The sequence below is a fragment of the Salmo salar genome, chromosome ssa16, assembly GCF_905237065.1.
Source record: "Salmo salar chromosome ssa16, Ssal_v3.1, whole genome shotgun sequence".
NCBI classification, from domain to species: Eukaryota; Metazoa; Chordata; class Actinopteri; order Salmoniformes; family Salmonidae; genus Salmo; species Salmo salar.
Window position 1 is genome coordinate 60,388,798 of NC_059457.1, and position 27,937 is coordinate 60,416,734.

General features: G+C 39.4%; 1 protein-coding gene across 3 annotated transcripts; it reads right to left on the bottom strand.

The window, feature by feature from the left end:
* Positions 1–27,401, bottom strand: LOC106574344 (pleckstrin homology domain-containing family A member 3). 3 transcript variants are annotated; one of them, XM_014150204.2, is made up of 8 exons: positions 27,036–27,382; positions 23,604–23,720; positions 23,192–23,347; positions 19,764–19,900; positions 17,912–18,085; positions 2,111–2,154; positions 1,801–1,916; positions 1–1,390 (listed from the first exon to the last, which is right to left on the bottom strand). In XM_014150204.2, the coding sequence occupies exons 1-8, from the start codon at positions 27,073–27,075 to the stop codon at positions 1,335–1,337; spliced, it is 840 nt and encodes a 279-aa protein (XP_014005679.1). In that variant the 5' UTR covers positions 27,076–27,382; the 3' UTR covers positions 1–1,334. The 3 variants fall into 3 exon arrangements, with proteins under 3 accessions (XP_014005679.1, XP_014005680.1, XP_014005681.1); XM_014150205.2 differs by lacking the exon at positions 23,192–23,347 and having other exon boundaries at positions 27,036–27,383; XM_014150206.2 differs by lacking the exons at positions 23,192–23,347; positions 23,604–23,720 and having other exon boundaries at positions 27,036–27,401.
* Positions 27,402–27,937: the final 536 nt, after the last annotated feature.

The following is a 27,937-nucleotide window of genomic DNA, read 5'->3' on the forward strand; positions in this document are numbered from 1 at the left end:
TACAAACAAGTGATTTCACTTCATTTTTAAGATGCATCTTTACATTTCGAACATCAACATCATACAGTCACAGAACTCCTTCCATGCCCAAAATCTTTTTTTAAGGCATTACTCTTTTGGTGGCAAACATGATAACTTAAAAAAACAATACAAAGTGTCTTTCACATAGCAATATAGTGAACACTGTGGGCATGCCAAGTTTAAAACATTGGGCGAGTTTGTTTTGCATCTCCCGGTGACTTGGGTGGGTGGAGATTTCACTCTAGGACCAATGGAACGGTCTAAAATAGACAAACTCTGCCCACCCGGGGTACAAGGAGATGCAAGCGAACTCAGCCCATTGATGAAAATGTCACCACATACAAACATTCTAAATTGGTCCTCAGCACAGTTAGCAACCCTGACATGTAAGGGTTTTGGTTAAAGGCTAATGTATTCCACCTCTGTGTTTCAAGTGAAATTGTTCACTCCATAATGAATGAACAGTAACGTTGCATATCAAACATTTTATTCTGCAATAATAACATACAACTTCCTGGAATAGTACAAACATTCAAAAAGGACTTTGTTTTGATCCATAATTCTTAAAGTGCAAAGAAATGCTTCCACAGGAAATAATACAATACTTTTTGAAAATACCATTAATGCAATACCAAGCAGTGACTGCATTGCAGTATGTGAGCAATAAAAGCTGGAGTGTTCATTAGGCACTGAAGGGAATAAAACGACAGGGAAGGACAACTAGTCATTCAATAAGAAACACTCATTTTCTTTTTCAGTTTTAAAACTTTTTTCCATTGCGTGCCCTAATGAACTCGACCCTGGTAACACCACACATTACAGTAGCCTCATATCAGTCTAACTTCAGTGGAGTAACTGAAGTATCTGATTACATTCAGCTCTGCAGAATTCACAACTCTTCACGCTTTAGCCAAGTCATTATTCACGCTTCATAAAATATAGACAGTAGAATGCCTACAAGTTTGCACAGGCCTACTGAACAGACAGACCAGTTACTTGACAGTGGACTACCAATCTCAACTCCAGGACCTGGATTTAAAAAAAACTTCTAAAGAAAAAACATAAGCTTAAGAAAAGTCCAGAAGATTGTTCCTAAGTGCAATTCCTCAAAGATATTCTTAAGAATTCATGATTTTCTTATGAACCTCGTAAAATATATTTTTATGAAGGTTTGTGAATTTGGGCCCAGTCTCTCTTTATCTGAAGCCACTGGTGAGTATTTGGTGAGTGACAGGACAGGTCAGATGGACAGGTGAGTCTCTGGAGTGTCTGACATGGCTCTGGGACTGATAGGTCTGATGGCACCACACTCCTCAGGGACAGGAGGAGTCCCTGTTCACACTGGCATTGAGACACAGCACAGCAGCACCTGTATAGATGACACAAAATGGAGGCCAGGCTCATTTTCAGCAGGAGAAACCATTTTGAAACGGAGGTGCCTCAACATACATGACTTGTCCAATTAGAAACCAAAGTGTTTTGGTACATTGTGCCCTGCCCTACTAGACACCAGCCACGACTAACAACTTATAAAAAGGGAATGTGTGTGCAAGAAAAATACTGAACATAAATAACAAAATGCTAAAAAAAAAATACACTCCAGTTTATTTTTACATTTTTGTACATTTTTTTTTTTAATGATTAAATAAATGAAAACACGTGGAAGGTGTCTGGTATTTGAATTCACAAACTTAGAGTCTGAGAAGTGACATCATTTGGTAATTACTGTAATGGTTGAGGGGAGCAGTGTGTGTGTATGTGTTCGTTCATATCTCTTACGGTCCATCTCATAAACACAGCTGTCACTGTGAGCCTCTGTGTCCGAACAAGTCCGTGTCCTCCTCTGGGTTGACCTTTGACCTGATAACACACCCTCCTTTGGCGGGAGGCCAGACCTGGAAATGACAAAGGTTTCACTTAGAAACAGATCTAGATACAGATCTAGGATCAGCTTCCCCAACCATTAGTGGGGGAAATATACAACTGTCCCAAGATCAGCATCTAAGGGCAAATTCACCCTACACCTGGTAATGACAAGGACCTTTGTTTGTAGTAGAAAGAGTGGAATGTTTTCTGTACGCAAGAATACCTGTCAAAATTGTACGTGCCCGGGTAACTTATGGACCGCTTCATCTGCAAATGGAAAAAGGAAATGGAGTTAGTACCTGTGCCCATCACTGATTAACATCTGCAATTGTGGTATATTACAAAACATGCGTCGAAAAAGTAAGTAACATTGGAAACTAAAACACCGTCTCTGTTCAAGTCGACAGAAGCTCTGAAGCCCTAGGCAAAGATTGGAATTGTATCATTTGAATGACTTAGTATCTGGCTAAAACAACTTAGTATCTTGTTCGAACAATTTGTATCGCGTTTGTTGTTCAAACTATATACTAATTAGTTTAAAATAGATACCAAGTAGTTTCAACCACTTATCTCATTTGAATGACAATTGTTATTTTGTCTAATTAGACCTTATTTGTTATGCAGCTTGTCAGACCGTGTAATGATTGCCGCAGCAATTCCATCCATTGATAAGACTATTAATTGACAGTTCTTTGATAGCCTAAAGCAGGGCTGCTTTGAATGCCAGAGCATGTAAGTATGCCGCAGAGCGTAATTTGAGCAAATGAAAAAAAATGTTGTCGGCATTCTCTCCTGCTCCCATGTCACTCTGGTACTGCTCAGCCACAAGCTCTGGGCATGCTCTGTCTAGCATTTTTTTGTTTCCTTTATCACTATTCTTTTAATTAGGCCTTTTTGGTTTAAATTATTTAGCCTACTGCACCCGCAGTAGCCTATATCTAGTTTATATTCTACTTTCTAACTATATGAAATGTAGTTTCAATTTTGAAGGACTTCAAATGTATTAACATATGTTTTAGATAGGCTAGTGTAAAATGTTTTTCTTGGAATAGAAACACCATAATATAAATCAATTTAATGAATCTAAAATATCAGAAATAAATAGTAAATAATAAAGGCCACTTTGAGCTTCTTTTCATAAATAAAAAAAGTAATAATCCCAAATTGCAACGGTCAAATGATTTGCGCACAACAACAAGCACCAACAAGCTTCACATGTGCATTGAGCGTGGGAAATGTGCTCTACAAATGTCTTATAATTATTATAAAAGACAGAAAAATTCACATGTAAAAGCGTAATTACATAAAGGAACATTAGTGAGAATATAGAATATATGAAAAGCTTCAAATTGAAAAATATATTGAGATAAAGCCGCCACGGTGTATGGATGCTATTTCAAAAAAATCTATTACATTTAAGTAGTGACCGGCACAGAGTCCAGCAGGACAGTGTCATAAGGCTGCATAGTCGTAGGTCTACACTTCACCACTGCTGGACGGAATGCACAGCCGTCCTTCATTGTGAGCTAAAATGTTATGTGTGCGACACAACAGGTAAATGACAATAACCTATTAACTTGATGGTAAGGCAAAAAATAAATATTGATTTGAAAGCATCCATGAGAGGGAGAACCATGCGTAATGGATGGATTTGGCGGACGTGCTGCAAAATAAATCCTCGCATTGCAGGGATCCACTTGATATTTGAATTACTACCTCATCTATGTACCTCACACATACAATTATCTGTAAAGTCCCTCAGTCGAGCAGTGAATTTCATACACAGTTTCAACCACAAAGACCAGGGAGGTTTTCCTATGCCTCGCAAAGAAGGGCACCTATTGGTAGATGGATAAAAAAGTACAAAAAAACAGACATTGAATATCCCTTTGAGCATGGTGAAGTTAATTACACTTTGGATGGTATATCAATACACCCAGTCACTACAAACATATGTGTCCTTCCTAACTTAGTTGCCAGGGATTTCACCATTGCGACTTTAAAACAGTTACAGAGTTTAATGGCTGTGATAGGAGAAAACTGAGGAACATTGTAGTTACTCCACAATACTAACCTAATTGACAGAGTGAAAAGAAGGAAGCCTGTACAGAATAAAGAATATTCCAAAACATGCATCCTGTTTGCAACAAGGCACTAAAGTAATAATGCCTAAAATGTGGCAAAGCAATTCACTTTTTTCCTGATTACAAAGTGTTTGGGAAAAATCCAATACAACATATTACTGAGTACCACTCTCCATATTTGCAAGCATAGTGGTGGCTGCATCATGTTATGGGTATGCTTGTAATCATTAAGGACTGGGGAGTTTTTCAGGATAAAAAAAGAAACGGAATGGAGCTAAGCACAGGCAAAATCCTAGAGGAAAACCTGGTTTCGTCTGCTTTCCACCAGACACTGGGAGATTAATTCAAATTTCAGCAGGACAATAACCTAAAACACAAGGCCAAATCTACACTGGAGTTGTTTACCAAGACAGTTTATGTTCATGAGTGGTCGAGTTACAGTTTTGACTTAATTCTGCTTGAAAATCTATGGCAAGAACTCAATATGGTTGTCTAGCAATGATCAACAACAAATTTGACGGCATTTGAAGAATTTTGAAAAGAATAATGAGCAAATATTGCACAATCCATGTGTCAAAAGCTCTTAAGAGACTTACCCAGAAAGACTCACATCTGTAATTGCTCCCAAAGGGGATTCTAACATGTATTATCAACTCAGCGTGTTGAATACTTATCTAATCAAGATATATTAGTATTTTGTGTAGATCGTTTCCATTTTAATCCCACTTTGTGGAAAAAGTCAAGGGGTGTAAATACTTCCTGAAGGCACTTTAATTAAACAATATTTTAGGGAGTGCAGATTACCAGCGTAGAGCTGTTTTTACGCAATAATCTATGTTCTCTTTTGGTGATATCACTATTGCGCATGCCCTTGGTGACAGTGTGTTCAATTACAGACAAAAGTTGTTTTGTCGGGTTTGTAGTGTGTCTCTCATAGAACATCTGATAATTCAGTTGCCTAAGTACTTCAGTTTTATAGACAGCATATTCTTGTACAGTAAAAGCCCCTCCCTTGTCCACTGGGTGGATGACTATAGAGGTGTCATTCTGGAGACTAAGGGCTTGTTTCTCAGAGCGGGTAAAGTTATTCCTAACATAGGGGATATGAACTGTAACTCAGTCAAATCTTTAAATTGTTTCATGTTGCGTTTATATTCTTGTTTAGCATACATAGGGGAATGTATAGCTATGCCTTGGATCAAGTCAAGCAAGGATGCAGCACATTGAAAAAGAGAGAAGACATCTGGGTAGTGTTCATTAGGCACCAAATGGGAGAAAACCGATTGAAACGGAGTGACAACCTGGAATTTTCCAACACGAAATGCTCATTTTGCAAAACGTTGTCTGTTGCATGGCCTAATGAACACACCCCTGTAATGAAGCTGTACGGTGATTTTTGTATTTATTATTATTTAGGGGTGGATCAGCTTAATATTGCGGAAAGATTGTTGCTTCCATCAGTGTAATTGTCTGCATCATTTCCAATCCCCAATATCTGTTTTTGGTAAATATACATATCCATACATACCTATATAGATATACATACTTTTATTTAGAATATAACTTTATTATTCCCCGCAAACCCTATCACCCTTCCCAAATGGAGTAAACTAATAAACAATAACACTTACACGGAACCCAAGCCGTCTGCGTGCATGCGCCATCGTTCATACATTTATTTTGTCCCCTCACACCAAACACGATCACGACACGCAGGTTAAAATATCAAAACAAACTCTAAACCAATTATATTAATTTGGGGACAGGTCGAAAAGCATTCAACATTTATGACAATTTAGCTAGTTAGCCTCTCTGGGCTAGGCGGGACGAATTCGTCCCACCTACGCAACAGCCAGTTGAATCCCGTGGCGCGATTTGCAAATACCTTAGAAATGCTATTACTTCAATTTCTCAAACATATGACTATTTCACAGCATTTTAAAGACAAGACTCTCGTTAATCTAACCACACTGTCCGATTTCAAGAAGGCTTTACAACGAAAGCAAAACATTAGATTATGTCAGCAGAGTACCAAGCCAGAAATAATGAGACACCCATTTTTCAAGCTAGCATATAATGTCACAAAAACCCAGAAGACAGCTAAATGCAGCAATAACCTTTGATGATCTTCATCAGATGACACACCTAGGACATTATGTTATACAATACATGCATGTTTTGTTCAATCAAGTTCATATTTATATCAAAAACCAGCTTTTTACATTAGCATGTGACGTTCAGAACTAGCATACCCCCCGCAAACTTCCGGGGAATTTACTAACAATTCACTAAATTACTCACGATAAACGTTCACAAAAAACATAACAGTTATTTTAAGAATTATAGATACAGAACTCCTTTGTGCAATCGAGGTGTCCGATTTTAAAATAGCTTTTCGGTGAAAGCACATTTTGCAATATTCTCAGTAGATAGCCCAGCCATGACGGCTAGCTATTTAGACACCCACCAAGTTTAGCCCTGACCAAAGTCAGATTTACTATTACAAAAGTTTGATTACCTTTGTTGTCTTCGTCAGAATGCACTCCCAGGACTGCTACTTCAATAACAAATGTTGGTTTGGTCCAAAATAATCCATCGTTATATCCAAATAGCGGCGTTTTGTTTGTGCGTTCCAGACACTATCCGAAATGGTAAATCAAGGTGACGAGCATGGCGCAATTCGTGACAAAAAAATTCTAAATATTCCATTACCGTACTTCGAAGCATGTCAACCGCTGTTTAAAATCCATTTTTATGCAATTTTTCTCGTAAAAAAGCGATAATATTCCGACCGGGAATCTGCGTTTCGGTAAACAGAGGGAAGAAAACAAAGCATTCGGTCGACGCGGGCACGCGCCTGAGTCTCACAGTACTGTAACCAGCCACTACCCAAACGCGGTACTTTTTTTTCAGCCAGAGCCTGCAAAGCCACGATTCAGCTTTTGCCGCCTTCTGAGAGCCCATGTGAGCCGTAGGAAGTGTCACGTAACAGCAGAGATCCTTTGTAATGGATAGAGATGGCAAAGAAGGCCAAGAAATGGTCAGACAGGGTACTTCCTGTACAGAATCTTCTCAGGTTTTGACCTGCCATTTGAGTTCTGTTATACTCACAGACACCATTCAAACAGTTTTAGAAACTTTGGAGTGTTTTCTATCCAAAGCCAATAATTATATGCATATTCTAGTTACTGGGCAGGAGTAGTAACCAGATTAAATCGGGTACGTTTTTTATCCAGCCGTGTCAATACTGCCCCCTAGCCCTAACAGGTTAGCTTGCACTTGCTAGCTAATTTGTTCTATTTAGCTTGCTTACTGTTGCTAGCTAATTTGTCCTGGGATATAAACATTGAGTTGTTATTTTACCTGAAATGCACAAGGCCCTCTACTCCGCCAATTAATCCACACATAAAACGGTCAACCGGATCGTTTCTAGTCATCTCTCTTCCTTCCAGGCTTTTTCTTCTCTTGACTTTATATTGCGATTGGCAACTTTCATAAATTAGGTGCATTTCCGCCACTGACCTCATTCGTCTTTCAGTCACCCACGTGGGTATAACCAATGAGGAGATGGCACGTGGGTACCTGCTTCTATAAACCAATGAGAAGATGGGAGAGGCAGGACCTGCAGCGCGATCTGCGTCAGAAATAGAACTGATTTCTATTTTAGCCCTTTGCAACGCAGAATCTCGTTGGCGCGCGCAAGCAGTGTGGGTGCAATAATTGAATAACATAGATTTCTACATTTATTTTGCAACGCTTGCTCACGCGACGTGATGCAAGCGGTGTAGTCAGCCTGTTAGGCTTCTACATCTTACACACATTTTACAGACACAATCTATTTTACAATAGTCATATTTTGTTTGTTTTTGGTCCTTCCTATATTTTTGATGTCCATCCAGTTTGATTCTATTTGTAACTGTGGTATTTCACAAAATTTCTGAACCTATATACACATTTTACAGACCCCGTATGTTTTACATTGGTTACCTTGTTATATTGATTGACTATGGCTTTTCAAATCACCCAGTACTGCTATCTGCAGCGTTAGGAAAATGCTGCAATTATTCAGCCATTCCTGAACCTGTGACCAAAAACGAGCTACATATGGACAATATAAAAATAATTGATCTAATGACTCTGCCTCCTCACAGCAAAATCTGCAGAGCTGGGAAGATTGTATCCCCCATATATATAACATTCTATTGGTTGCAAGAATTTTGTATAGTAATTTGAATGGAAAAATGTGAAGTTTTGAATCCGGCGCTGTTTTGCGTATCAATTCATAAACCATGTGCCATGGAATGGGTACATCGAAAATCTCTTCCCAAATATTTTGCAATTTATATGGCACAGCTGTCAGTTTGTTGGTCCTTAAAACTCTTAGGGAACAAATCCCGTTAACGGGACCGATTTGACAACATCCGGTGAAATGGCAGAGCTCCAAATTCAAATTAAATTATTAGAAATATTTAACTTTCATACAATCACAAGTGCAATACACCAAATTAAAGCCTGAAATCTTGTTAATCTAGCCACCATGTCAGATTTCAAAAAGGCTTTATGGCGAAAGCAAACCATGCTATTATCTGAGGACAGCACCTCATCAAACAAACACAGACAATCATATTTCAACCCGCCAGGCGCGACACAAAACTCAGAAATAACAATATAATTCATGCCTTTACCTTTGACGAGCTTCTTCTGTTGGCACTCCAATATGTCCCATAAACATCACAAATGGTCCTTTTGTTCGATTAATTCTGTCGTTATATATCCAAAATGTCCATTTATTTGGTGCGTTTGATCCAGAAAAACACCGGTTCCAACTTGCGCAACATGACTACAAAATATCTATTAAGTTACCTGTAATCTTTGTCCAAACATTTCAAAAAACTTTCCTAATACAACTTTATGTATTTTTTAACGTAAATAATTGATAACATTTAAGACGGGATAAACTGTGTTCAATACAGGACGAAAACAAAGTGGAGTGAGCTTTCAGGTCGCGCGCCACTAACAAACAGTACACTTCACTTGACCCTCGTTCTGAACTGCACTACTTCTTCATTTCTCAAAGGTAAAACATCAACCAATTTCTAAAGACTGTTGACATCCAGTGGAAGCGATAGGAACTACAAGCAAATGCCTTATAAATCTAGATCCCCATAGAAACCCCATTGAAAAAAGAGTGACCTCAAAAAAAAAAAAAAAAGAATCCTGGATGGTTTCTCCTCGGGTTTTCGCCTGCCAAATAAGTTCTGTTATACTCACAGACAGAGTGTTTTCTATCCAAATATATAAATAATATGCATATCCTTCAGGGTCTGAGTAGCAGGCAGTTTACTTTGGGCAAGCTTTTCTTCCGGATGTGAAAATACCGCCCCCTAGCCTAGAGAGGTTAAATGAAATTGGAATATGTTTTTATTCATCACACTTTTCTTTAACCATTTATGTTGTTTAATACAGGGCCGACATACAAGTTCCTTACTTTTGTCCCCTTCCATTTTTGTGGTAATGCTGCAATTAGTTGGTTATAATTTTGGGTAGAGCAGACATTTCCATATGTCTGTGTTAGCTGCATGTGTGACATAACTCCACCAGTCCTATGTATGATATCATTCACTAAAATTATACCTTTTTTAAACATTTCTTTGAAAAATATGTTTTTTTTAAATCAATCATTAGTATAATCGAGTTTAACCACAACATTTGTTGTATTATTTGTTCTGTCTTTTCAGGTGGATTAAACTGAAATTGCAACCAACTTTCTAAGGCTTGTTTAAAAAAAGAATGATATTTTGGAGATGCTTTCATTTTCAAATAACCGAAAGTGAGCAGTTGTAATCTGAGTAAAGGGAAAAAGGCCATTCTTGAACATAGGATGACACATTCCTACCAATTTACTAGAGAACCAGTTTGGATTTAAGTATAACTTTTGTATGTCTGATGCCTTTAGTGAGAGGTCTAATGCTTTAATATTTAATAATTTCTGCCCTCCGAAATCTTATTCATTATATAAATAGTCCCTTTTAATTTTGTCTGGCTTGCCATTCCAAATAAAATTTAATATTTTTTGTTCAGATAATTTAAAAAGCAGGGCATTGGGTGCAGGCAAAACCATAAGCAAATAGGTAAACTGTGATATGATTAAAGAGTTAATCAGGGTGATTTTTCCACAAATAGACAGGTATTTTCCTTTCCATGGTAACAAGATCTTAACTATTTTTGCTAACTTTCTATAAAAATGTATTGGAGTGAGATCATTTCTTTCTTTTGGGATTTGTATAGCGAGTATGTCCACATCTCTGTCAGACCATTTAATTAGTAAACTACACGGTAATGTAAAATTTGCATTTTTTTGTGATCCAATACGTAATATAGTACACTTGGTTTTAATCCAGAGAGGATAGCAAAATTATATAGATCCTCTATGAGGTCTTGGAGAGATTCTAATTGTGGTTAAAAAAAAAAAACATGAATCATCAGCGTACAATGACACCTTAGCTTTTAAGCCACAGATTTCTAATCCCTTAATATTAATTGTTGGATCTAATTTGAACAGCTAACATTTCGATGGCAATAATAAATATATATGCCGATAGCGGACAACCTTGTTTTACTCCTCTAGCTAGTTTAAAACTTTGAGATGTAGCCATTATTTACTATTTTACACCTAGGGTTACTATACATAACTTTAACCCATATAATAAAAGATTCACCAAAATTGAAATATTCTAGGCATTTACATTAGAGGTTGACCGATTAATCGGAATGGCCGATTAATTAGGGCCAATTTCAAGTTTTCATAACAATCGGAAATCGGTATTTTTGGACACCGATAAAAACATTTTTTTACACCTTTATTTAACTAGGCAAGTCAGTTAAGAACACATTCTTATTTTCAATGACGGCCTAGGAACGGTGGGTTAACTGCCTTGTTCAGGGGCAGAATGACAGATTTTTACCTTGTCAGCTCAGGGATTCAATCTTGCAACCTTACGGTTAACTAGTCCAACGCTCTAACCACCTGCCTTACATTGCACTCCACGAGGAGCCTGCCTGTTACGCGAATAAGAAGCCAAGGTAAGTTGCTAGCTAGCATTAAACTTATCTTATAAAAAAACAATCAATCATAATCACATGTTAACTACACATGGTTGATGATATTACTAGTTTATCTAGCGTGTCCTGCGTTGCATATAATCGATGCGGTGCGCATTCGCGAAAAAGGACTGTCGTTGCTCCAACGTGTACCTAACCATAAACATAAATGCCTTTCTTAAAATCAATACACAAGTATATATTTTTAAACCTGCATATTTAGTTAATATTACCTGCTAGCATGAATTTCTTTTAACTAGGAAAATTGTGTCACTTCTCTTGCAACAGAGTCAGGGTATATGCAGCAGTTTGGGCAGCCTGGTTCGTTGCGAACTGTGTTAAATCCTTCCCAAATGGGGGAGGATTTAACAAAAGCGCATTTGCGAAAAAAAGCACAATCGTTGCACGACTGTACCCAACCATAAACATCAATGCCTTTCTTAAAATCAATACACAGAAGTATATATTTTTAAACCTGCATATTTAGCTAAAAGAATTCCAGGTTAGCAGGCAATATTAACCAGGTGAAATTGTGTCACTTCTCTTGCATTCATTGCACGCAGAGTCAGGGTATATGCAACAGTTTGGGCCACTGGCTCATTGCGAACTAATTTGTCAGAATTTTACGTAATTATGACATAACATTGACGGTTGTGCAATGTAACAGGAATATTTAGACTTCTGGATGCCACCCGTTAGATAAAATACGGAATGGTTCCGTATTTCACTGAAAGAATAAACGTTTTGTTTTCGAGATGATAGTTTCCGGATTCGACCATATTAATGACCTAAGGCTCATATTTGTGTGTGTTATTATGTTATAATTAAGTCTATGATTTGATAGAGCAGTCTGACTGAGCGATGGTAGGCACCAGCAGGCTCGTAAGAATTCATTCAAACAGCACTTTCGTGCGTTTTGCCAGCAGCTCTTCACAATGCTTCAAGCATTGAGATGTTTATGACTTCAAGCCTATCAACTCCCGAGATTAGGCTGGTGTAACCAATGTGAAATGGCTAGCTAGTTAGCGGGGTGCGCGCTAATAGCGTTTCAAACGTCACTCTCTCAGACTTGGAGTAGTTGTTCCCCTTCCTCTCCATGGGTAACGCTGCTTCGAGGGTGGCTGTTGTCGATGTGTTCCTGGTTCGAGCACAAGTAGGAGCGAGGAGAGGGATGGAAGCTATACTGTTACACTTGCAATACTAAAGTGCCTATAAGAACATCCAATAGTCAAAGGTATATGAAATACAAATCGTATAGAGAGAAATAGTACTATAATTCCTACAACCAAAAACTTCTTACGCGGGAACCACCAGCTTTCATATGTTCTCATGTTCTGAGCAAGGAACTTAAATGTTAGCTTTCTTACATGGCACATATTGCAGTTTAACTTTCTATTCCAACACTTTTTTGTTTTTGCATTATTTAAACCAAATTGAACATGTTTCATTATTTATTTGAGGCTAAATTGATTTTATTGCTGTATTATATGAAGTTAAAATAAGTGTTCATTCAGTATTGTTGTAATTGTCATTATTACAAAAAATTAAAAAAAAAATTAAATTAAATTAAAAAAGAAAGATTTGGCGGATTAATCGGTATCCAATTTTTTTTGGTCCTCCAATAATCGGTATCGGCGTTGAAAAATCATAATTGGTCGACCTCTAATTTACATAAACGCGAGTCGTACTTGATTAAAAGCCTTTTCAAAATCAGCTATGAAAATCAGGCCTGGTGTCCCCGATATTTCATAGTATTCAAATATTTCCAGTACTTGTCTTATACACTGCTCAAAAAATAAAGGGAACACTAAAATAACACATCCTAGATCTGAGTGAATGAAATAATCTTATTAAATACTTTTTTCTTTACATAGTTGAATGTGCTGACAACAAAATCACACAAAAATAATCAATGGAAATCCAATTTATCAACCCATGGAGGTCTGTATTTGGAGTCACACTCAAAATTAAAGTGGAAAACCACACTACAAGCTGACCCAACTTTGATGTAATGTCCTTAAAACAAGTCAAAATGATGCTCAGTAGTGTGTGTGTGGCCTCCACGTGCTTGTATGACCTCCCTACAACGCCTGGGCATGCTCCTGATGAGGTGGCGGATGGTCTCCTGAGGGATCTCCTCCCAGACCTGGACTAAAGCATCCGCCAACTCCTGGACAGTCTGTGGTGCAACGTGGCGTTGGTGGATGGAGCGAGAGATGATGTCCCAGATGTGCTCAATTGGATTCAGGTCTGGCGGGCCAGTCCATAGCATCAATGCCTTCCTCTTGCAGGAACTGCTGACACACTCCAGCCACACGAGGTCTAGCATTGTCTTGCATTAGGAGGAACCCAGGGCCAACCGCACCAGCATATGGTCTCACAAGGGGTCTGAGGATCTCATCTCGGTACCTAATGGCAGTCAGGCTACCTCTGGCGAGCACATGGAGGGCAGGGCGTCAGTGGCGAATTTGCCAATCTTGGTGTTTTCTGGCAAATGCCAAACGTCCTGCACGGTGTTGGGCTGTAAGCACAACCCCCACCTGTGGACGTCGGGCCCTCATACCACCCTCATGGAGTCTGTTTCTGACCGTTTGAGCAGACACATGCACATGTGTGGCCTGCTGGAGGTCATTTTGCAGGGCTCTGGCAGTGCTCCTCCTTGCACAAAGGCGGAGGTAGCGGTCCTGCTGTTGGGTTGTTGCCCTCCTACGGCCTCCTCCACGTCTCCTGATGTACTGGCCTGTCTCCTGGTAGCGCCTCCATGCTCTGGACACTACGTTGACAGACACAGCAAACCTTCTTGCCACAGCTCGCATTGATGTGCCATCCTGGATGAGCTGCACTACCTGAGCCACTTGTGTGGGTTGTAGACTCCGTCTCATGCTACCACTAGAGTGAAAGCACCGCCAGCATTCAAAAGTGACCAAAACATCAGCCAGGAAGCATAGGAACTGAGAAATGGTCTGTGGTCACCACCTGCAAAACCACTCCTTTATTGGGGGTGTCTTGCTAATTGCCTATAATTTCCACCTGTTGTCTATTCCATTTGCACAACAGCATGTGAAATGTATTGTCAATCAGTGTTCCTTCCTAAGTGGACAGTTTGATTTCACAGAACTGTGATTGACTTGGAGTTACATTGTGTTGTTTAAGTGTTCCCTTTATTTTTTGAGCAGTATATTATCTCCAATGTATCGTCCATGTAGACAACCTGTCTGATTAGGATGAATAATATCTGACAATACTTTTTTAATTCTATGCGCCAAGCATTTTGCTAGGATTTTTGCATCACAACACTGAAGTGTAAGAGGCCTCCAATTTTTTAAATGGACTGGATCTTTATATATACCACTTGGGTCCTGTTTCAGTAATAATGATATCAGACCTTGTTGCGTGTCCGATAATCTACCATTTATATAGGAGTGGTTAAAACATGCTAATAATGGTCCTCTGAGTATATCAAAACAAGTTTGGTATACTTCCACTGGTATGCCATCCAGCCCTGGAGTTTTCCCAGCCTTAAAGGCTTTAATTGCATCAATAAGTTCCTCCTCTGTAATTTGGCCTTCACATGAGTCTTTCTGTACAGATGTTCATTTTACATTATTTTAGGAAAAAAATCCATACAATTAAATTCGGTTGGTGGAGATGGAGGAGACTGAAACGAAAACATATTCTTAAAGTACTTAACTTCATCTTTCAAAAATATCATTCGGTGAATCATGCATGACTCCATCATTTGTAACAAGTTTCAATAAAACATTTTTGGTAGCATTTCTATATTGAAGATTGAAAAAGAATTTGGTGCATTTTTCCCCATATCACATCCATTTCGCTTTATTATAATATATTACACAAGATCTTTCTTGAATAAGTTCCTCCATTTCTTTTTGTTTTTCCTCTAACTTATTCTGTGCCTCTATAGTACAGTTTTTATTGCTATCTAACTGTACTGTTAGTCCTTCAATTTCCTTTGTTAATATGGACTCTTTTGATCTACATTGCTTTTGTTTGTGAGATGAGTACTGAATTGCATGGCCTCTAAAGGCACATTTAAATGTGTTCCATACAATAAGGGGATCTGCTATGTTATGTTGGAAAAAGTCAGTTATAAATTCTTCTGTCCTAGTTCTAAACAATTTATCATCTAGTAGGCTTTGATTAAATTTCCAATATCCTCGCCCACGTGGAAATTCTGTAAGAGTAATATATATGCCAATTACGTGATGATCCAACCGCATTCTGTCCCCTATCAACACTTTTTACATTTTTGGTGCCAGAGAGAATGACATAAGAAAGTAATCAAGATGACTAGCTTGACTAAGCTTCTGCCATGTGTATCTCACTAGGTCAGGGTATTTAAGTCTCCATATATTCACTAATTCCAATATATCCATGACATTCATGATTTCCTTTAGTGCCTGAGGGTGATCGTTTGTAATGCGATTTCCTTTACGGTCCATAGAGGTGTTTAAAACTGTATTAAAAATCTCACACCATAATAAGAGTCTAGTGTTGCTTGTAGAGTTGATAAATTCTTATATATATTTTCAAAGAAGCTTGGATCATCATTATTTGGACCGTATAGGTTAATAAGCCATATATGTTTATTGTCCAATAACATATTTAAAATAATCCATCTACCTTGATGATCTGTTTGGACAATTTGCTCATTTGGATCAAAATTACTGTTAATTAATACCATCACCCCTTTTGAATTTCTTTGCCCAAGGGAGAAATATATTTTGCCCCCCCAGTCCTTTTCCCACAAAACTTAATTTTACATTTTTGAATGACTTTCCTGTAAACAATAGATATTATATTCCTTCTCTTTTAGCCAGGTAAATACTGATCGTCTTTTCTTATTATCTGCTAAGCCATTACAATTGTAACTGGATATACTTATTTCAACACTTAGCATAATGAGACAACTTTCAATTCTATTTATCACAATATATGTTTGTAAACGTACCATTAAAATGTAACATGGTGATTGAGTGTCTACTGTATATAGCTGTACCATGATATTTGCATTGCTACTAAGTAAACCTCCAATTGGTCTCCACTATTCCACCTGCTAAAAGCCCTCCTCATCCCAAGTTGGGTTGTCATCCCAATGCCCGGCAGACCACCCCCGACCCCCGTATCCCATAGCCCTGAAGAGACTGGGATCCATCCTTCGAAAAAAGCACACAGTGACATTACAGAAAAGAAGTATATCAACCGCCAAATGCATTTCCATCGCCCTCACCTCAATTTGTATTATATATAGCATCTAAAAATTATATATATATATATATAAAAATCCTGTTTCTTATTTTCCATAATTAGCTATTAATATTTGTAGTAATGTAGACAATTTATGCAAAAGGATTTTACCTCTCACCAGTCTCGCCATTACCAAAATTACATTATTGCAAGCAATTATTATATTAGCAAACAATTATTGTGAATCATCCTATATTGTTCCTAACATCTTTTACTCCTTTGCAACAGTTGTGGGATACGCACATACACCCACACACTCAACCCATTTCCCCCACACAACCATAGGCTCGAATTCAACAGTTGCACCATCCCAGAGCCCAACTCAAGGACTTGATTTACGAATGCATATACAGTTGCAGCTGTATGAGATTGGCCTGTAAGACTGTGCAAAAACAAAAAAAATGGGCAGAAATGGGAAGATTTTATTAACCATTGTCACATCCTAGATGGAGGTCAAATGTACCCCTTTTCCCTGAAACACCCACAACACGGTCCCCCGTATTGACCATATTCCCAAGCATCTCCATGCAGTCAGACTTTTGATTTTGTGCCACAATAATATACCCCCTCTCTGAATGTCCGAGTGTGACCCCCTCCCCATGGGTTACTGCAGCTAGTGTTGCCAGCACTGCCACTGCCTGGGTGGGGGCACCCCACCGGCTAGGTACAAGGTCATCAAGGTTCTCATTAGCAGCTTTGAGAAATTCCTTGTATAGTATGCTCTGCCTTTAGGGGGCTTTGGCTTTGCAGGACCAACCCTGCCAAGCAGGCTCAGAATCTTGAGGGGGCAGTGCTGCTCTAGGTCTCTGACCACATTTTGGCGGCATACAGACCGCTTACAGCAGGCCCATAAAACAGTTAGGGACTTCTCCTTAGTATCTGGATCATTCAGGTGGGTATCTAGGGTATAGGGTTGTGGACCGTTCCATCAATATAGGATCATAAATAAATAAATTAGATGTATGATTTATTTTAAAAATGTAGTTCCCCATGATAGGACAATAAATGAAATGTAGAATTTATTTTAAAACGCTGTTCCACCATGATAGGACAATAAATAAGAAAAAGTATATCAATCATCTGAACAACATTGAAAGTTCTCTCACACCCGCTCACAGCAATACATTGGTTCTGGGATATGCAACCATTTCCTTCCTCACTCAACGACACACTTTCCCAAACATAAAAAAAAAAAAAACACCACACCATCCACACATACTGTGCCTTCGGTTTACTGAGTTTTTACCTTCACCATGTTGAATTTGTGTTCCAATTAGTTATATTTGAAGATATATAGAAAAGCTATATTTTTTTGTTGTATTATTTCAAACCACAACCGGCTAAATTGTTTTCCTCGTCTATAAGAACTTTATCATTTTTAAGATAGCCATGGATTAGCCTTTGTGTCTCTGAACAACAGGTTATCAATATGATGAAGTTGCCCCTAGACATTAATCATTGGTCAGTTTAGCATTTTCCCCACTAATAGGATTGGGGAGGGGAATCTCCTAGATCTGTACCTAGGGGAAACTTCACCCCGGAGCTAGACAGTACGTTGAATACCATCCTACCCGGGAAATCTGTATTGGGGACGGAGAAACAGGGGACATCATCATGTTATCTGGAGGGTTCAACAGCACCATGTCTGTCTTGAACTTGGAGTTGGCCATCTTCATACATTCTTCCAGTGTTTTGATGAAGGTGTAACACGTGGCACTCAGTAAAGAGGAGGCCTCATTCAGAGTCTGGAGCAACAAAGAAAAGACAAGGAGAGGTGAATCAGTCAACAACAATTGGAGATTAGGCACAGACAAAAATAAAGACCTAAACATAAACAATATTAAGCCTAATATATTGGTTTGATATAATACACAGACATGCCTCAGACCTTCCTAGGTGATGTGAAGAAACTACTCTGTTTAAATTGGCAACACAATTTGTGTTAGTAAAAAAGTGCTTGAAGAGTTTTTACAGGGCTCCAAACTGCAACCATTTAGTCACATTTGGCAACCCTTTGACTTTGTATGTTACATTTTTTAAATTGGACATACCGGTGAGAGTTGCACATTATACCTGGTCACGTCAATCAAAACTTCAAATGTTTTGGGTGGATAAAACCCTGCTTTTGTTAAACAGTAAAGTGCACTGAGCCCGTTTCAACAGGGCCAGCTGATGCGATGAGTGGGACTCTCACACCCTCTTCTCCCCCCTCGTGCACCCCGAAAAATGCATTATGATTGTATAACATTTAAAAATGCAATTGCGGGGGTAAAACACACGTTTGGAAGCAAGCTGCTGTCCATGCAAAAGAGAGTAGGATCTCGGCTTTCTTTAAGTATACTTTTTATTTCTCAACTCTCAATATTTAGCTCAAGGCACACTGTTCTACAATCAAGATATCTGATATGGCTTTGAAATACGGAGTGCACTAGGCCTCATTGGGGACATTTCATTTACTGTTAGATTAATACATGGCAACACTAGCAGTAGGTGTTATAGTTTGAGTCAGCAATCGAGCTAATGTGTTTGAAGTTCACTCCCTTAGGTGGTGAATTAGTACCAATTGAATTAGGCCGATGTCATATTAGTGAACATAAACATGAACGCAAAACATTTTTTATTCTGGAGTCCTATTTTGACAGTAAAACATAACAATAATAACCTAATTATCAACCCAAAATTCATGACAATCACTGTTACATATCAAAAATATCTTGAATTATGCATTCCTGCTTGGACATGTTATATGTAACAACTTATTTATTGAATACTATGAGTCTATTGCACTTCTTAATAAATCACTGTAAATTTAAATTACTTTCTAAGATGATTACTTTTCTATTATTTTTCTATTGCGTGTCCCCGCAAAAATGTGGGAGTGCGACCAAATTGTGGGCTGGTGCCACCAACTGAAAAAGTTACTGGCTCCAGTGCCACCAGTGGGAAACATTAGTCTGGAGCTCTGGTTTAACATAATTTCTGTATCCATCAAAACAAATATATATTTTTGCTGTCTGTTTTTATTTCCCCAACCCTGGGCTCCCAGTCTCACCACACCAAACACACAGGATAAGTGCCTTTCTCAAGGGCACAACTGCAGTACCAGCTTGCACCAGATATTTCCTCACCAGCCTTGGGATTTGCACCGGCAACACTCCAAATCCTGGCCTGTCGCTCTGATCTCGTGTACAGTGGCACTACAACCATTTAATTTGGGGTAGATGAAGACTAAAACAGCAAACACACCCACGCTGATGATTTCTGACAGCCAACAATAGGGCGGCGTCCCAATGGCACCCTATTCCATACAGCGCACTACTTTTGACCAGGGCCCATAGGTTTCTGGTCAAAATAAGTGCAGTATGTAGGGAATAGTGTGCCATTTGGGACACAGCCTAGCTGAAACCATGCAGGTATAGTTACCTCCGAGCTGGAATTGGAGTGGTCTCCTTCCTGGTCCTCAGACTCCTGTATCGTGTGGACCTGCTGCATTAGCAAGTCACAGTAGAGACGCAGCTCTGACATCTTCGTCTTAAGAGATTCTGTCTTCTCTGTTATTTCTTCCAATAAAAAAAAATATATAACACTGTTATTTTAGTGAGAGACCCTTTAAGGCAAGGTACTGTAACTCTAGCCTGGTTAGTGGTCTACATCTGTTGGTGCTCTTCAGTGTTTCCCCTAGGATTTTTTCCAGTAGGTCAGAGTTAGCACTTATCTAAGAGTGTGTTTAGTCCGGTTCCCTTTTTCAGGGCAATGTGAAGACAAAGCTCCCCAGTTTGCTTGTCATTACACTAGACTACTGCAACACTGTTTCCCCTGCCATGCCCCTCACATTGGTGCCACAAAAGAGAGATGAGGATGTGAAGGTTTGTTGGAAAAACATGTGCCGTTTTTGGATATTGATTGGATGGGGAGAAATTCCCAAATATGTGTGGAAATTTGTACTGACACGATATTCAGATCATTTGTTTGCAATATATGATCTACTTGGGCGGCAGGTAGCCTAGTGGTTAGAGCGTTGGACTAGAAACCGAAAGGTTGCAAGATTGAATCCCTGAGCTGACTAGGTGAAAATCTGTTGTTCCTAGGCCGTCATTGAAAATAAGAATTTGTTCTTAACTGACTTGCCTAGTTAAATAAAGGTAAAATAAAATTTTTAAAAAATACTCCAATATAGATTTGGCCATGTGTTTTAGGTTATTTTCCTGCTGAAAGGTAAATTAATTTAAGCAATTGTTTTACTCCTAAATTGATTTAGGTTTGCCATACCAAAGGGATTGAATACTTATTGACTCAAGACATTTCAGCTTTTCATTTTAATTCATTTGTAAAAATTTATAAAAACATAATTCCACTTTGACATTATGGGGGTATGTAAATTCAACCCATTTTAAATTCAGGTTTACCCAATTACTGGGAGTTTGAGTGTGCGGCTCTACTTTTATAGCCTAGAAATTCAGGCTGTAACACAAAAGCGCGTGTAAAAAGTCAAGGGGTGTGAATACTTTCTGAAGGCACTGTACATGATACCAAGTCTAGTTCCAAGACGGCGGCAATTATAAAAAATTAAAAAGTAAATTGGGCTGATTTATAGGCACATTGAATGAACCATGTTGCACCGTAGTTTAAAAAGTCTGTGGATAGCGCCCAAACTAAGACGTCATATCTGAATTCCTCCATCTTTATGCACGGTCGCCATTACAGCATTATTTAATCTGCAGTACTCCTCTACTATTTATTCTGTCACCAATAATATTTACATGCTAATATCATATTCTGATTATAATTACGTCTCATCTTTTAACTAAATGCAATCTATTATCTTCCAAAATGTAAGTTTCAAGTTTTATTAGTTGTGTTTACGGATACTCATGGTATACATCGTCCAACGAAATGCTTACATGCAGGTTCGTTCTCGACAATGCAACAACAAAAATCTAAAAACCTGAACAAAGTAAATGGCTCAGTAGAATCTAAGAAACGTTTTAGCATAAGTATAATACAAGAAGGGACAATTCATAGTCTAATATTTACACGTGTATTGGGGAAGGGGAATGGGGGGCAGTGTATAATCTGAGCAGTATAATAAGAGTCTGGTAGCAGCAGTTGTGAAGTGTGTGTAGCATGAATGTGTGTGTGTGTGTGTGTGTGTGTGTGTGTGAGTGAGTGAGTGAGTGAGTGAGTGAGTGAGTGAGTGAGTGAGTGAGTGAGTGAGTGTGTGAGTGTGCAGAGAATCAGAGCAGGTGGTCAGTCCAGTTCAAGTGTTCAGCAGTTTGATGGCTTGTAGATAGAAACCGTCTCTTAGCCTGTTGGCATCCGACTTCATTCTCCGATACCATCTGCCGACGGTAATGGAGGGAACAGCTTGTGGCTGGGGTGTGTGGGGTCCTTGATGATGCTGCATGCCTTCCTCAGGCACCGTTGCGAGTAAATGTCCTGGGATGGGTGGGAGCACGGTTCCAGTGATGTACTGGGCCATCTTCACAACCTGCTGGAGGGCATTGCGGTCGTGGACGGAGCAATTCCCGCACCAGGCCGTGATGCAACCGGTCAGGACCCTCTCGAAGGTGCAGCGGTAATATTTGGAGAGGACCCGGGACAGTATACCGAATTTCTTCAGCCGCCCTCTTGACAAGACAAGTCCTCGGTGTTGTGGACGCCGAAGAACTTACAACTTGTGATTCTCCTGCTCCCTCTGCGTCCTGAAGTCAACAAATCAAATAATTTGTTTTGCTGAAGTTGAGGGAAAGGTTGTTGTCACGACACCACAATGCCAGTTCACTTACCTCCTTCCTATAGGCTGACTCGTCGTTGTTGGTTAAAAAGCATACAACCTTGGTGTCGTCAACAAACTTGATGCAGTTGGTGTCGTGCAAAGCCACCCAGTCGTGGGTGAATGGGAAGTATAGCCGAGGACTGAAAACACACCCCTGGGGGCCCCTGTTTTAAGAGTCAGTGTAGAGGTGGTGTTGTTGCTGGATCCAGTTGCAGAGGGTGGTGTTCAGACCCAGGGCTCTGAGTTTGGTGTCGAGCTTAGAGGGAACAATATTGTTGAATACTGAACTGTAGTCAATGAACAGCATTCTCACATAGATTTCTCTGGTCGAGCTGTGAGAATAGCGATGGAAATGGCATCTTCCGTGGATCTGTTGGAGTGGTCGGAAAATTGGAGTGGGTCCAGTGTGCCCGGCATGATGGCCTTAATGTGGGCCATGAACAGCCTCTCGAAGAACTTCATGATGACAGGTGAGCGTGATGATAGTCATTTGGGCACGTCATCTTGGTGTTTTTGGGCACTGGGACCATGGTGGGCTCCTTAAAGCAGGTGGGGACTACAGTCTGGGACAGGTTGCAGATGTCAGACAAGACGCCCGCCTGCAGGTACGGAACACACTCAGAGAACAGGACCAGAGACGCCATCTGCGCCGACGGCTTTGTGAGTATTCACTATTTTTTTGGTTTTCTTCACGTCAGCCTCGGTGAGCAAAAGCAGCTGAATTCATGTTTGAGTCGGTATTGTCTTTTTGCGTCCCTCGTACCTGTAAGTACGTATATCTAGCGGTCCGATAACACAATCTGATGGAATTGCTTGTCCTGCACTTTGTAAAAACCCAAAATGCATTGAGTGAATGTTTGAAAAATATCCTGGTTCCTTTCTTAACATAGGAATGTGAATGCAAAGAGGACTCGGACCACAAAATAGGTGAAGTGAAAAGTCCTCATTCAAAGGCAAGGGCAGTGTGAATACAAAGATGACTGAGTTATTTAGCTTCTTTTTTTTACCTAAAGTTCACTTTAAAGAGGACTGGGGAGATTAATGACGAACAAAGAAAACACTGCTGGGTCAGTACCTTTTCCTTTATTGGCCCTTGTGTCAGCAAGGCCGGCTTTGGAACTTCCAAGTGCCACAAGCCACTTCTGTCGTTCGGCAACATTGACAGCTTTGACGTAAAAATGCTGCTCTCCTGGTATGATCAGTTCCAGTCTGGTATTGTCAGTGGCGTGAACTAATGAAAAAGATGTCAACACAACCCTTCAGCACTACAAGTACAAGAATCAACCATAAGTCGAGATTCAACAGCAAATACTACCTGTACTGAGATTAAAGGGGTTTAACAGGGCAACATGGGGTTTAAACGACAATAATTAGAAACCCTGCCAATGTTTGGGTAAACAGCGGAGGGATGGGAGTTAAGAAATGTAACCACTACCAAATTCATAGGGTGAGTGGCACAATATAGGCCTTTCAGAAACAAATCATACCTTTGATTTCACAGACGGACATCTTAATACTTCCTTTGCTCCCTTTGCAGACATCATCTTGAGAATCATAGTAGGAAATTATCCCATCATCTAAAACAAACCAGCGCGGCTGCCACCCTGCAATCATTTCAGATACGCTAGGTTAGTTCTTCTTGAGCTGACAACTTTGTTTTTACAGGTTAGTTCTTCCTCAGCCTAGTTAGATATCAACACAACCAACCAGTAGTACCAAGAACACCTAGTCAATCACTCTTCCAGGTAGCCTAAACTCAACTCCACGATTTACGATGGAGTTGAGCGGCAACTAGTTTGAGGAGGGGGCAATTGTGACCTGCAATTTGGGGCATTTCTGCATATGCAAGAATCCCTCATACTTCTATTTGTCCATTTTAAAGCTAGGACTCTGGTATACAGGCGGAAGTGCTCCAGTACAGTAGGTGGTGATAATGCACCATAACGATGGATGCCAACTGACGATAAACTCCACAGAAGAAGAGGTGGGGGCAACAACAGTAGCTAGCTATGATAAAGTGTCCTTCGCCCCCACCTGTCGGGCAATGTTTTACAACATTGCCCGACAGGCGGGGGCAAAGGACACTGTTTATATATAGGTGCTAGCTTGTTAGCAAGCTAGAACTCCGGTACACAGCAAGCAGGAAGCGGGATAGGAAGCTAGCTAGCACACCGGTAAACAGTGTCCTTCACCCCCGCCTGTCGGGTAGTGTTTTCACACAGTTCTGTTAATGACAGTGAGGACAGGTGTTCGGCAAGCGGGAGCAAAGGACACTATGTGCTAGCTAGCTAGTGGGATCGGTAGCTAGCACACCGGTAGACAGTATCCCTCGCCCCTGCCTGTCAGGCACTGCTTTGCCGCAGTTCTGTTAACGATGACGAGGCCAGGTGTTTGGCAAGAGGGAGCAAAGGACACTGGGTGGTAGCTAGTTAACTGGGTCATTCCTACTTTGCGGTGCCTGTTCTGTCAGCAGGAAATATCAGTTCTTATTTAGTTTAAATGTGATTCCAAAAAGCTTTAAATATAAGGTCAGGTGTCCTTTACCTTAAAAACACCAACATTTGGATATTGAAAGGGCATTTTAAATACGTTTTTCCCCTGTGGATTTAAGCATTTTTGTCATGTCCCCAGGTGTTATTCATCAACTTCTAATAGAAATAAGCCATTAAAAAAATCCCCCCCTCCAAAGAAATTATGAATTATTTTATAGTCCTAGTTAAAATCTCAAAACGTTTTTTTTTCTTCATGATTATTGTATTTATTATTATTGCATTTTAAATGTTCTGTGTCCTTGATATCACCTTCCAACCTGTTAGTTTGTAGCAATTTGTAGTAAAGCTGCAATACGTTTTGGGCGAACTGACCAAATTCAAATAGAAATATGAGTTATAGATGTCATTGTCATAGAAAGCAAGTCTAAGAAGCAGTAGATTGCTTCTATGTGCGCTATTTCTATGCGTCCCATTCTTAAATTTAGTTTCAACCTCGGTTTTGTACACCAGCGTCAAACAGCTGAAAATACAATATTTTTGGGTTATGGAAAATGTATTTCACAGCGGTTTAGATGGTACAATGATTCTCTACACTAACCTTGCTTATTTTGTCACATGAACTGAAAATAGCCAAACTATTAGAATTTTAGCAACCAGGAAATGCCAGAGTGATTTCTGCATAGTGTATCTTTAGACTTTAGGCTTTCAATGACAATGTCATATTTATATGTTCAGGTTGTGGTTTGGTTGAAAAACAATGGTGCAAAGCTAAATAAATATAAACAGTCAGTTTGATCTATTTTCCCGTGTTTCATGACATTAGTCTGTCTCACTCATACATTTCCACACTAATAGGCTAAATTATAGAGAAAATGTAACACATTTTCTACATGTTAAAATACATTACATATAGAGGTTCAAAACCTGTTCAAATGTTTACCATTATGCTAGTTTAATCTCAACACAGAGCTATGACTAATTTAGGCTACAAATGTCCACCCTGTTAGGTTCCACCTTGCCTAAATGTCAGACTGTAACCATGAATATCAGTCTGAAAGAAGTAGTTGTAAAAAAGACGCATCTCTACATGGCAGAATGTTGAATAAAATGATATTTACACTTACTTTACCGGTTGTACATGCTGTTGGTCCTTTTTGCGGTAGGAGGTGGAGATAGGGTATCCACAAGAAAGCCTTGTTTACCCCACTTTTTGTGGCGCGGGTGGGTTCTGTAACTTGTATTTTCAATCTGTTAACGCATTGCACATCATGATCAATATGTCAACAATAACCGAACATGACCGAAGCACATTTCCTCGCAATCAGCTGGAAGTGTTTGCGTTCGGTTAAGCTCGGCCATATTGTGTAAGTGTTTGTCACATGCGAATTGCATCAGTATTGAAAATAAAAACCAGAAATACAAACGATAAACAGATCAGCATCGGCCGACTTAAGGTTGGGTTGATAACACTCCTCGGTGGATATTTTGTCTCACATCCCTATCTGCAAAAGGACCAACCGGTAAAGTAAGATTTTATTCAGCATTCTGGCTTGTAGAGGTCGTGAAAGGAAACTTTCCTGATCCAAACACTAATTTCTATGTCTTGGGTCTTCAGGCTAGGTTCCACCCTGTAATTATTATGCAATAACTGTATGGGATTATGCACCTAAAATAGATCTAAGTGCCTGAGTTTTTCTGAAAGAATACAAAACAAATAATATATACACATCTTTTTTTTCTAAAGTTATGAAGTCCAAAAAGTACCGCAATGTAGGAATGACCCAGCTAGGATGACTCCGATACACTGGAGGCGGGTCGACACCGGTAGATATCTAAGACACTGGTAAAGTGTTCTTCACCCCCAAAAAACTCATAAAACTTGTATTTCCCTTTTGACCACATTTCAATCGCATTGACAATCAGGGGAAATCTGCAGATGCAGGAATCCCACATGCAGGAACGCCCCGAATTGCAGGCCCCAATCACACACTGTTGACTAGTGTGGGCAAACTGTTACTCCGTTACATAAAATGAAGTTATTTCTATTTTTTTTAACTACTGATTTCAGCACCCAAAGAATATCCCGCAATTACACACGACATTGGTAACTGTATGTGACAGTGGCGCTCCAATCCGCCCACAAGCACAACACTAGTCACAGCCCAACTCCATCGTCAATCGTTGAGTTTAGTCGGTTAGTGCAGTTAGCTAGCTTACATAAGTGTAGTTTGCATCTTATAAAAGTTAGCTACCTTAGACATATCAAATTACACAGAAAGGGCTGTGAAGGGTAGACAATCAGATGTAGGCTGTGTTTTCTATGCGAACGTTGGCTTAGCTAAATTGAATGTCAATATGACAGCTTTGTTAACGAGATAGTTTAGCTAGCTAGACTATGGACCAAAGACAATAAATGCATAGTGTTACCTGTCATATAATTTGTCCACTTATAGAGAACTCCTTCCATAATGTGCTTGCAGAAATACCACACGACCCACGTCTCCAAAAATCTCGTCGCTAGCTAATACTGATAACGTACCAAAACTCGCAAGCAATTTAGCTTGCCAACTTCATGATGGTAGCTAGCGAAAACCAAACTAAAGATGTATGTTAACTTCACAGTAGATAATGCCATGTGAATGACTATGCGTCGGCCAACAACACAGTGTGAATTCCGTTCATTTTGTTATCTTGTTGTAATTGAACTAGCGTTGAATAGCCGATTGCCAGTTGATCGCTTCCTAGCTAGCTAGCTACATTTGTAAACAAAAAGTACGTCACGTCCGTTTTGAGCCTTCAAAATACAAGCTCTCGTTTTACTTAGAGGCTTTCTTTATAAGCACAACTTTACACCCCATAATTCTCCTACATGGAACAGAGAGAAATAATAATGGCGTATTTATGTAGAGTTTTTTGATAAACTCCGAAAATAAGGTCAGTGGTAAACAGAGGTTTAGATCTTATACGTTTTGTTCTATGCGTTAATTGTCATAAACTAACTACACTTTTTGTGAATTTTGAAGAATTTATGTAATAAACAAAAACACAAAGGCTTATTCATGAAGGTCATGTTAACTAATATTATCTCATACAACAAAAAGTATAAGATCTCCTAAACCTGTCTTAACCTCAGACCTTATTTTCAGCATTTATTCCAAAACCCTATTATTTCCCCATAAAATGTTCCCAAATAGATGGCTAAACAAACCAGTCTGTGACAGTAGGAGTGAAAAGTGGAGCCTTGCCTTTTGGCTGATCCATTTGTGGTTTCAGGGTGGGTTAAAACAGAGTTGGGTGCTGTGGAATCGTTGAAGGTAACCAGAAGTGGT